Consider the following 12,572-nt stretch of genomic DNA (forward strand, 5'->3'; position numbering starts at 1 on the left):
ATCGTATAGGTCGTGCCTGCTAGCGCAGCTAAGGGAACTACTACACCGATCACCACTGCCAAGCCTCCTACTCACCAACACCAGATCGATTACACACAAAATGGATGAGCTACAAATACACACGGAACTGCTGCGTGATGCTGAACACACTTATCACGCACGGCAGCTAATAGCTAACAGTTAGCAGCTAACAGGGCGAGCTAGCTACCAGCAGAATCGAGACAGTGTAGGTAAATTAAAACAATGTCTCAGTTTAAAACACATCTTGTTGTCACGTAAGGGCCCTATTCGTGTTGCACCGACAACTGCCGTTTTAGCTCAGTGGAAGCTTGTACACGTAGCTGTAGCTACTCCGTGTTGCCTGCACCGATTCGGGTCAGGTTGTTTTCAAACGAAAGTACACGCATATTTATAGCGATCAAGATTAACATAAAAATTGGCCAGAATTTTCCTTTAATTCGGAAAAAGTATGAATGGTGGTGAATGAAAAAATATTTTTTGATCTTGTTTATCGTTAAACTGTTAGTTGAAGTATAAGACTGTGAAAATACTTGATTAGAAAGACTACACACTTCAAAGAAGAGGGAAAGGCGAGGTACTTTGAAGCTGTTTTTTCATTAGACCAACTAGATCTCTGAGCCAAGAGGCAAAGACTTTTTTTTACTGTTCTTCCTTGGTTAGTGGGCAGTGCACGAGACAAGCGCATAAATGCTGACGATTGGCTGAGGTTGAGTAAAATTTCATGGTAAGCCAATCAGAGGTAGAGTTAGGCAGGTGTTCAAAAGCACGCATAGTCGGACACACAACGAACAACACAAGCGAGTCAGTCAACGAGAGACAGGTATGGCGAGCCCAAATAATCTAAAAGTAGCCTTCTCTAAATGGAAGTATAGCCATTACTTTTCCCTCCAAGAAATTAAAGGAACAAATGTAATCGTGAAATGCACATTATGCCCTGGGCAAAAGTGCCTATCCACGTCGCTTCAAGTAATTCAAACATCTATTGTGTTATTTGTATTGATCCACTATATAAACATCATATCTACACACATGGCATTTGATTGGAGGCTAGTCTCACTTTGTCCCACAGCAACATTAAAATAGTTTAGATTTGTGTACATTGTTTATGTTAATAATGTATTGTATTAAGTGTCCATTTCATTATAATATTCAGATTTATCATAAATAATTGAACATGTGAATAATGCATATTAGCCAGGTGGACAGAGACACAACTCCAAATCAGTGCTAATGTTGCTCCGTGTTTGCTGTACATGCTAACATGATGGTTATAACAACTTTAGAATGTGATGATGTCAGTGTTGGGTTCCAGCTTTTTCAGCTGTCCTTAAGTAGCAAAAAAAAAAACTGCATCTATGAACATACACTAGAGTAACTTCTTTTTCATTTTCTTCTTCAACCACAGACATGACATAGGAACTTGGGATGGTCAGTTAGCTTGCAAACCACCAGCTACCAGCTAGTTGCTTACATTTGGAGGTGTAGCCTAACTATCTAAAAGAATAAAAGATTCCGTTGTTTGAGTTAGTAGCAAGAGAGAGTGTGTCTTCATTATATCAGCCAGCTCCTCTTTTATCATATCTAATTTCACAAACTATTTTCTGCCCATTGGGGTTTAATTCTGTCTCCAGAGCATTTCTGCCACTGAAAAATCTGCATTTATCATCTGACAAAGCTTTTGTTATTGTACATTATCATTTAATTATCTCCGCCAGGCGTAAACCTAAATCATAGGTTTGGTTGTGTGTATGTGTGTGTGTGTGTGTGTGTGTGTGTGTGTGTGTGTGTGTGTGTGTGTGTGTGTGTGTGTGTGTGTGTGTGTGCCTGCCTGTCTGACTCTCTGTCTGTCTGCAGCTAATCATAATACTGGACCTATCAGCCTAACATTTTTTTGTGCAAGGCCCTTTTGTGGTTTATTTGAATATTTTTTGACTGCTCTGCTTCATACCATCATTGTCTGCTGAGTCTGCACTTAACTGTCCGGTAGAGGCGACAAGTGATCAACAACTGCTTCAGAAGGTAAAGGCATTTTCGGCAATCGACTAGGCTAAAAACAAGCCTTACCTGTTGTTGTAGGTCACATTTTGGCCTTTGTTGTGTTGTCTTCGCTGTTATCTGGGAGCCAGGAGGGACAAATGAGTGAGGCTACATCCTCACTAATACTCTTTTGTTTTAAAATGACCTTTTAAAATGAAAACGATCCTCATCAATATTTTAGAACAGTTTCAGAAATAATCTCCATACACCATTCAGGTAAACTGGGGCATGCACATAACAGTGTTAACATGGTGTATAGGGCTGATAACACAGCTGGACACGGGAATTATCGCAAATCGCTCGAGTAATAGCTTGCCTCTAGCAGCATTATACACGTAGCAAAAGTTAGACGCTTTAAAACTAAAACGTAGTGGATGTAGCCCAAGATTTAACTCTTATCTTTTTGGGAGGGGAGAGAGAGAGACACACCTGGTGGAGAGTGCAGTTTTCTAGTTTAGAAAAGCATTTATTAGCTGTGAGAATGAATGACATGCTAAGGTAATTAGTTTGAGATCTGTTGTTCAGTGGCTGATGCTTTACATTGCAGAGGAGTACATACTGTATCTGCAGCTGGAATGGTTGTGTGAAAGGAAGTTGCAATTATGTATACTTAAACATGTCTATTTTTGGTTCTTTCAGTTGCCTGTCGTTTAGATCCTTACACACAGATACAAACACTTCCTATGAATAAACTGCATTTGTAATGTGGAGACAGGTGATGGACAAGGCAGTTTGACAAGTGATTAATGTGACAGCATGACAGGAGGAGGAGAAGGGAGAAGATTTTTAACAAAGATTGATGGATCATGAAAAGAGTCATGACTTGACACTGGACTGATAGGAGGACAGCAACCTCTGACAGCAGCATTTAAAGGAGCAGTAAGTACAACCGTGGCATAAAATGGCAGGATGGAGATGTTGATCGATTCCAATGACTCAAACAATGCTTGGCTTGCTGCTGAGACTTCTCATTCTCAACACGCTTCAAAAGAAATGAGTCAAGTATTGCTACAAATTGAGTTTCAAAACATGACTGGATGATTGATGGATTATACAGTAAAGTTTTATATAATATGATACAATGCAATACGATTTCAATTTGTTAGAGCAAGCCCCTTTAGATAAATCATCTTGTTTTCAATGTTACCACATTAAAAGAAAAATGCTGTCCTTCCTCTGTGTTACCTACTAATATCTGTAGCAATTGCAATCAAAATGATCTCATTAAAAATTACATTTTGCTGGATGAGTCATTTTAATTTCCAAATGGCTTGTGTGTGAACACATGGAACAACACACAATTAAGGTTGATAAAGCAATATTGGAATAGAGCCGGGCAAACCATTTTCTATCGTCACATCAGTCTCTTAAAAGTGATTTATCATTGAGTAAGCCCATTACTTGTTTTTCACCCAAATCATTGAGCACGAGATTGAATAAGCCTCCAAAAGTCTTTTTGTTTGAGAGCAATGTAATACTAGGTCTTAAAGTGCCAAAGATAGTACTTAAAAGTACTACCGCCCTACCACCTAGTCCAAACAATCAAAGGTGCTTTCATCCTATGAAATTATGAGCTTGTTTGCCTGCAATTAGTTTGGTGTGAACCAACTCTATTAGCCTGGCTCAGTGATTTCTCTTCTCTTTCCTCCCGACAGATCTCTTGATCCGTGGTGTGTGCATAATTAACCATCAATGATTAGCTTCTCGGCTGAAGTGGAGAACACCAATAAGCCAGGAGCTCCCGCTTTCATCTGTTTCAAGGACCTCTGAATGAATCCACAATAGAACATGGACAGGGACGTGCACAGACATTTGAAGGGGCTATTGCTCTAATCTGGAGAAAAAGGCAACACCCCCGGCACGCTCCGCATGCTTTCCCTCCCTCTGGTCTGGAGCCTCATCTTGAATAGAATTATTAGAATCTGAATAAAGTAGACTGTACTTTTCACAGCTAAAAAACTGAACACTGACACTAGTGCTGCCAGTTGACCTATAGACTGTGGCTGCTCTCAATGATTCTGGTTGAGATAACTAATGTTATGATTTGGCACCATAAATAATATTTATGTTTCCATCCATCCATCCATCTTCATCCGCTTATCCGGGGTCGGGTCGCGGGGGTAGCAGCTCCAGCACGGGACCCCAAACTTCCCTTTCCCGGGCCACATTAACCAGCTCCGACTGGGGGATCCCGAGGCGTTCCCAGGCCAGGTTAGAGATATAATCCCTCCACCTAGCCCTGGGTCTCCCCCGAGGCCTCCTCCCAGCTGGACGTGCCTGGAACACCTCCCTAGGGAGGCGCCCAGGGGGCATCCTTACCAGATGCCCGAACCACCTCAACTGGCTCCTTTCGACGCAAAGGAGCAGCGGCTCTACTCCGAGCTCCTCACGGATAACTGAGCTTCTCACCCTATCTCTAAGGGAGACGCCAGCTACCCTCCTGAGGAAACCCATTTCGGCCGCTTGTACCCTGGATCTTGTTCTTTCGGTCATGACCCAGCCTTCATGACCATAGGTGAGGGTAGGAACAAAAAACTGACCGATAGATTGAGAGCTTTGCCTTCTGGCTCAGCTCTCTTTTTCGTCACAACGGTGCGATAAATTGAATGTAATACCGCACCTGCTGTGCCGATTCTCCGACCAATCTCCCGCTCCATTGTCCCTCACTCGCGAACAAGACCCCCAAGGTACTTGAACTCCTTCACTTGGGGGTAAGGACTCATTCCCTACCTGGAGAAGGCACTCCATCGGTTTCCTGCTGAGAACCATGGCCTCCGATTTAGAGGTGCTGATCCTCATCCCAGCCGCTTCACACTCGGCTGCGAACCGATCCAGTGAGTGCTGAAGGTCACAGGCCGATGATGCCATCAGGACCACATCATCTGCAAAAAGCAGCGATGAGATCCCCAGCCCACCAAACTGAAACCCCTCTCCACCCCGACTACGCCTCGATATCCTGTCCATAAATACTACAAACAGGATTGGTGACAAAGCGCAGCCCTGGCGGAGGCCAACTCTCACCTGAAACGAGTCCGACTTACTGCCGAGAACCCGGACACAGCTCTCGCTTTGGTCGTACAGAGATTGGATGGCCCTGAGAAGGGACCCTCACCCCGCACTCCCGCAGCACCTCCCACAGTATCTCCCGGGGCACCCGGTCATACGCCTTCTCCAGATCCACAAAACACATGTAGACTGGTTGGGCATACTCCCAGGCTCCCTCCAGGATCCTTGCAAGAGTAAAGATCTGGTCCGTTGTTCCACGACCAGGACGGAATCCGCATTGTTCCTCTTCAACCTGAGATTCGACTATCGACCGAACCCTCCTTTCCAGCACCTTGGAGTAGACTTTACCGGGGAGGCTGAGAAGTGTGATACCCCTGTAATTGGCACACACCCTCTGGTCCCCCTTTTTAAAAAGGGGAACCACCACCCCGGTCTGCCACTCCTTAGGCACCGTCCCAGACTTCCACGCAATGTTGAAGAGGCGTGTCAACCAAGACAACCCCTCCACACCCAGAGCTTTAAGCATTTCTGGACGGATCTCATCAATTCCTGGGGCTTTGCCACTGTGGAGTTGTTTAACTACCTCAGCAACCTCCACCAGGGAAATTGATGCCAATCCCCCCTCATCCTCCAGCTCTGCCTCTACCATAGACGGCGTATTAGTCGGATTTAGGAGTTCCTCAAAGTGCTCCTTCCACCGCCCTATTACCTCCTCAGTTGAGGTCAACAGCGTCCCCATCCTTACTGTACACAGCTTGGATGGTTCCCCGCTTCCCCCTCCTGAGGTGGCGAACGGTTTTCAGAAGCACCTTGGTGCCGACCGAAAGTCCTTCTCCATGTCTTCTCCGAACTTCTCCCACACACGCTGCTTTGCCTCTTTCACGGCAGAGGCTGCAGTCCCTTCGGGCCCTTCGGTACCTTGCAACTGCCTCCGGAGTCGTCTGGGATAACATATCCCGGAAAGACTCCTTCTTCAGTCGGACGGCTTCCCTGACCACCGGTGTCCACCACGGTGTTCGTGGGTTACCGCCCCTGAGGCACCTAAGACCCTAAGACCACAGCTCCTCACCGCAGCTTCAGCAATGGAAACTTTGAACATTGTCCACTCGGGTTCAATGCCCCCAGCCTCCACAGGGATGCACGAAAGCTCCGCCGGAGGTGTGAGTTGAAAGTCTGTCGGACAGGGGCCTCCTCCAGACGTTCCCAATTTACCCGCACTACCCGTTTGGGCTTACCAGGTCTGTCCAGAGTCTTCCCCCACCCCCTGACCCAACTCACCACCAGATGGTGATCGGTTGACAGCTCCGCCCCTTTCTTCACCCGAGTGTCCAAAACATATGGCCTCAGATCAGATGAAACGATTATAAAATCGATCATTGACCTTTGGCCTAGGGTGCTCTGGTACCAAGTACACTTATGAGCATCGCTATGTTCGAACATGGTGTTCGTTATAGACAATCCATGACTAGCACAGAAGTCCAACAACAAACAACCACTCTGGTTTAGATCAGGGAGGCCGTTCCTCCCAATCACGCCTCTCCATGTGTCTCCATCATTACCCACGTGCGCGTTGAAGTCCCCCAGCAGAACTATGGAGTCCCCAACTGGAGCCCCATGCAGGACTCCACTCAAGGTCTCCAAGAAGGCCGAATACTCTGAACTCTTGTTTGGTGCATATGCACAAACAACAGTCAGAGTTTTCCCCCCCACAACCCGCAGGCGTAGGGAGGCGACCCTCTCGTCCACCGGGTTAAACTCCAACGTAGCGGCGCTCAGCCGTGGGGCTTGTGAGTATCCCCACACCCGCCCCGGCGCCTCACACCCTGGGCAACTCCCGGAGAAGAAAAGAGTCCAACCCCTATCCAGGAGTATGGTTCCAGAACCAAGACTGTGCGTAGAGGTAAGCCCCCACCAGATCTAACCGGTAGCGCTCCACCTCCCGCACAAGTTCCGGCTCCTTCCCCCACAGAGAGGTGACATTCCACGTCCCCAGAGCCAGCCTCTGCTGCCCGGGTCTGGTCCGTCGAGGCCCCTGACCTTCACTGCCACCCATGTGGCAGCGCACCCGACCCCAGCGGTTCCTCCCACAGGTGGTGGGCCCATGGGATGGAGGGATGTCCGCCACGTAGCTTTTTCGGGCTGTGCCCGACCGGGCTCCGTGGCAAACCCGGCCACCAGACGCTCGCTGACGAGCCCTCCATCTGGGCCTGGCTCCAGACGGGGGCCCCGGGCTTCCTCCGGGCAGGGTCACTTCATCCCTTCCTCGATTTTTCATAGGATTTTTGAACCATTCTTTGTCTGGCCCCTCACCTGAGACCACTTTGCCTTGGGAGACCCTACCAGGAGCACACAGCTCCAGACAACACAGCCCTCAGGTTCATAGGGACACACAAACCTCTCCACCACGATAAGGTGATGGTTCCCGGAGTATTTATGTTTGAATATAGTATAAATAACAATTACAACATGACTATAGTAAAACTATTTTACTCGATCCCCAGGTTCTCAAATGCTCTGTGAACTGGAGCTTTTGATACACATAAAATAATAAGTGAATTTAGTGGTGAAATAGCAGACGAAAATTGTAGCAATCGAAAAGCAAAAAAGCAATGGATTCTTGGCAACAGCCAACAACTGGAAACCTTTTACAATTTTAGTCTGCTATTTCACCACTAAATTCACTTCTGAGACTTTTTTATGCGAGTAATCAACTGTGTAGAGTTTGAATATGGGCAGTTTTACAAAAATTGATGGCCAATTGCACATTTTCTCCGATGTTGTCGGACTTGAGAAGTCTCTTGACATCTGTCACATCCAAATGGAAAAGCCAAATGTTAAATCTAAATGGAAAGGGTGAATCTTAAAATGTCAAAGGGCAATTGCCAAATGTAAAATTTAAAAGATAAAATTGAAAATTGAAGTGCAAAGGCTAAAATAAAATGATTTCTTTTTTTTCTATTTGAGAGTTTCCATTTAAGCTTTTCCATTTCACATTTTGAGTTTCATATTTGATGTTTCTCTTTTATTATTTCCATTGCGATTTTCAATCAATGAAAGATTTCAAAGATTCCACTTTAAGCATTTTTATTTAAGCTTTGCATTTTAAATTTGACTTTTTACATTGCACTTTACATTTTCAAATAATCATTTTACATTTCAACTTTGCTTTTTCAGTTTAATTTTTCTTGTTTAAATTCAATTATGGCATGATTTTTCCTAGTAGCGTAGTAAAATAATATTTTTAATTTGATCTTGCTTCGTTTTCTCTTTGGGCTTTCAATTTGAATTATGAATAAATATATCTTCCATACAAGTGTGCACCCTTTTGCCAGAAATCTAGGTTTCATCTTTGACCAGGCATTAAAATTTGACAAAGAAATTAGTTCTGTTGTCAAATGTAGCTTTTTTCATCTCAGGACTATTGCTAAACTAAAATCCTTCCTCTGTCGTAAGGACTTGGAGACTGTTATTCATGCTCTTATTTCGTCTTGTATTGACTACTGCAATTCCTTGTATTCTGTGATTTGCCAATCACAGAAGGAGGGATCATATCTCCCAGAGATTGGCTTCTCTTCACTGGTTACCGGTCAAATTGAGAATCGATTTTAAGGTAATGTTACTTGTTTTTAAGGCATTACATGGATTGGCCCCTTTATATATTGCTGATCTCCTTACCCTACATCACTCCAGTAAACCTAACATCGTCTAATCAGTTCCTTTTAGCTATTCCACAGACTCGGATGAAAACAAAGGGTGATTGTGTTTTCTCCGTTGTGGCCCCGAGACTCTGGAACAAACTTCCCATTCATATTAGGTCCTCCTCTACTGCCAAGATCTTGAAGTCTCGTCTTAAAACATATTTTTATTCTTTGGCATATGATTTAGTTTAGGGACATTTGTATAGAAGTCTGTTGTTTGTATGATGTTCATTGTGTCTATATTTTTTTGTCTTCCTTTGTTTTTATAACATAATATAACTTTGTACAGCACTTTGTTCAGCCTAGGTTGGTTTTAAATTTGCTCTATAAATAAATTGACTTGACTTGACCACCAGTCCAAAACTCCAAAATATGCAGTTTAATATCATGTGAGGCAAAGACAGGTAATAAATCATGACAGTCAATGTAGAAGCTAGGACTATAATGTTTGACTTTGTCCTAACAAATTAGGCCTAATCAACTTTCAACTACTGTATTAATATGCTTGCCATTTAGCTTTCTTGAATAAATATTGTCAAACTGTGACCTGTGGACCTCATATAATTATTAGAGCTCACATTGTGACCCATTTCTTACTTGTTGCCCTGACATTAAAACAAATATTGAGTTATTGTTTTTAAGTTCGGAATAAACTATACTATATAAGGGAAGATAATGGTGGCCAAAGTGAAAAGCTTGTTTGCAACTGGTTGATTTCTAAAATGAAATGTTTCTCGTGTTATCAGCATGGGGACCACTGGAACTCTCTCAAAGCCCCCTGGAGGTATCCATGTTTAACCTAATAATTTATTCTTGACAAACACAGAAACACAGGCGACTCTCTCTCTCTCTCTCTCTCTCTCTCTCTCTCTCTCTCTCTCTCTCTGTGTGTGTGTCGCTCTCTCTCTCTCTCTGTGCCTCTGTGTGTGTGTGTCTCTCTCTCTCTCTCTCTCTCTCTCTCTCTCTCTGTGTCTCTATGCCTTTCTATCCGCTGGGTTTATTCTCAGCTGACTGATGCACACAACATAACAAGGCCTTTCTCCCGTCCTCTCTCTCTCTCTCTCTCTCTCTCCCCTCTGGTGCGCTCTCTCTCTCCCCAGGTTCTCTCCTCCATCCGGTCGCCCCTCCTCTGCTGTGCACCTGCTCCTCCCCTCCTGCCTTATTATCCTCAGACTCAGAGCAGCGCTCCGTCCTCGCCAAGTGATGCTCCTCGGCGGCGCACATCGGTGGCTTATCACCGCCCGGCGCAAGGAGGAACGCGGCTTGTTTCTCCTCCTCTGGAAACAACGCTGAGGGACGGCACAACATGGGAATGTAACGGGGCTTGTGCGAGAGTGAGCCCGAGGAGGGTAGGACGACGAAGAAGCACTCAGGTCCCATCCGAGGGAAGAGAGGGAGGAGGTGGAGGAGGAGGACTCCGGAGAAAGGGTCCCGGCGGGACCGGGGGAACGCACGCAGCGGAAGGTTTTGTGCTCTACATAGTTTGAAAATGGACTAAAGGCGCCTATTTCTGTTCTTTGGTTGTAACAGAATATAATCACGGGATTTGAAGGAAAGGTTGTTGGAGTTGCGGCGGCTCGCGCGGCGCCTTTCTGTTTGCGATGGAGTGAGTGAAAGAGAGGGCGCGCGGTAACTTCAGCCTCGCCATGAAATCAGTGTTTTTCAGCCGCTTCTTCATCCTGCTGCCCTGGGTCCTTATTGTCATCATCATGATCGATATGGACAGTAAAAGGGCGGTCCGGGCTCCAGCGGCCGGTCGCACCGGCAGGGCGCAGCGGGCCGCCCGAAACGGCGATCCGGGAGTCGGTGGCGCCCAGAACCAGTCCGCTCTGCCGGTTATCTACGCCATCACTCCTACGTACACCCGGCCGGTGCAGAAAGCGGAGCTGACCCGTCTGGCCCACGCCTTCCGCCAGGTGCCCCGGTTCCACTGGATCGTAGTAGAGGACTCGACCACGCGCACGGAGCTGGTGGCGCGCTTTCTGGCCCGGTGCGGTGTGCCGTACACACACCTGCATGTGTTCACTCCGCGCAGGTTTAAGCGCACCGGGATGCCACGCGCCACCGAACAGAGGAATGTGGCTCTCGCGTGGCTCCGGCAGCACCGGGGCATGCGGGACGCCGGGGTGGTTTTCTTCGCGGATGACGACAACACGTACAGCCTGGAGCTGTTTGAGGAGGTAACCGGACATTAAACATGTCCCCTGTGTAATTAAGTATTCTACTGTCTGTCCTGTTCACTAACTACTCATCACTTTACCGCGGACTAATGCACTATGGCATTAACGTAGCTGCAAAATATGAATTAAAGGGGGCAATTTTATTTTGAAAACTGTGAGATGGAAGGGCGTAACTTTGGTTTCAAAATTGGGGGGGTCTACATGTTTGAGTAAAATTAAAATTTTGAGCATATCAAACAATTCGTTTCCTGCATTCTGGTGAACTTTTTTGCAACAATTTGTGCCTTCTCTGAATCAGTTTATGGTGCAAAGGTCTTTAATTATGTAAAGGAAATTATTATAAGATATTAAGGGGGGTTGCACTGGCCAGTTTTGATTATTAAAGGGGTTGTAACCCCCCACCCACCCCCCCTGTAAATTACGCCTATGCATGGGAACATACAGTTTATTGCGGTTAAAATAGCCTATCTTACACGTAAAAGTCCTGCATTTAAAACCTAAATGTGCAATAACAGAAGTAGCCTATACAATGCAGGCTACCTAAAGGGATACAATGTAAGTTCTGAAAGAGAAAATAGCAAATATATTTTACAAAGTAAAAGTTAAACTCATAATTAATAACAAAAAAAAAAAAAAAAACCCTGCTCAGTAATACACTAAAGGGTTTTTGCTGCTACAACCTATGACTTGGTCTGGTATGACCAGTAGCTCATGGTGGCTAACGTTAGCAAACCATTAGATATTGCTGTGTAAGTGACTACTGACTGTTTCTTCTGACATTATGCAGAATAACCCCTCTCAGAGTCATTTTACTACATATTTTATCATAAGATGAGCATTAATAATGTTAACAGCATTGTAATGTTGTAGCCAATGTACAGGGAGGTAAAATGTTAACCTGTAAAGTAACTAGCAGTCAAAGAAATGAAAATGTACATTACACAAAATTGTACTTAACTAGAGTAGGATGTAAGTGTTGGAGCCCACCAGCAAACAGCGCTGATAAACCTCAGAACCAGGGGCGATTCTAGGATCAGACCTTTAGGGGGGCTCAGCCCCTAATGAGAATGTGACAGGGATACAGTGCCTTGCAAAAGTGTTAACCCCCCTTGTCTCTTCCTGGTTTTACAGGCTGCATCACAGTAAATTGGTGTCATTTTCTAAACTTAACAGACTGTTCTAGCTGTTCTATTATTTGCCTTTAACCACTTAGTCATTATATCCATGGTACTGATAATTATTTGTCAAAAATCTCACTGTGTAACTATTTTGTGAAAGCACCAATAGTCAACCCTTCAGTATCGTCATGATATCGATATCAAGATATTTGGTCCAAAATAACAAATATAATTCATTTTCTCCATATCGGCCAACTCTTATCAGCACTATGAGGGTAAAGGGTCTAGAGGATTCCATCTGGACCGCGAAGCCTTTAGACCCAACTGGGAAATATCTATAAATTATATCCGTATTTCTCTTTAAAAAAAAGGAATTTTTAACAGGCAGAACGAGGCCAGCTCTGTAGACCTGTATGGTCTGCGACTGTTTGATGCCATTGCTAGGTTGCAACAAGTTCTACGAGGCCGGTTTGCCTCATTTCCAAGGGGGTAAACAAGCCTTCACAAAGCGT

General features: G+C 45.1%; 1 protein-coding gene across 1 annotated transcript in view; it reads left to right on the forward strand.

The window, feature by feature from the left end:
• The first annotated feature begins 10,408 nt into the window (after positions 1-10,408).
• Positions 10,409-12,572, forward strand: part of b3gat2 (beta-1,3-glucuronyltransferase 2 (glucuronosyltransferase S)) — a 99,390-nt gene continuing 97,226 nt past the window's right edge. Inside the window, exon 1 of the mRNA XM_078273712.1 lies at positions 10,409-10,942. Coding sequence (XP_078129838.1) covers positions 10,409-10,942 — 534 coding nt within the window. The remainder of the gene's footprint in view (positions 10,943-12,572) is intronic.

Source organism: Sander vitreus, chromosome 17 (genome assembly GCF_031162955.1).
Source record: "Sander vitreus isolate 19-12246 chromosome 17, sanVit1, whole genome shotgun sequence".
Lineage (NCBI taxonomy): Eukaryota > Metazoa > Chordata > Actinopteri > Perciformes > Percidae > Sander > Sander vitreus.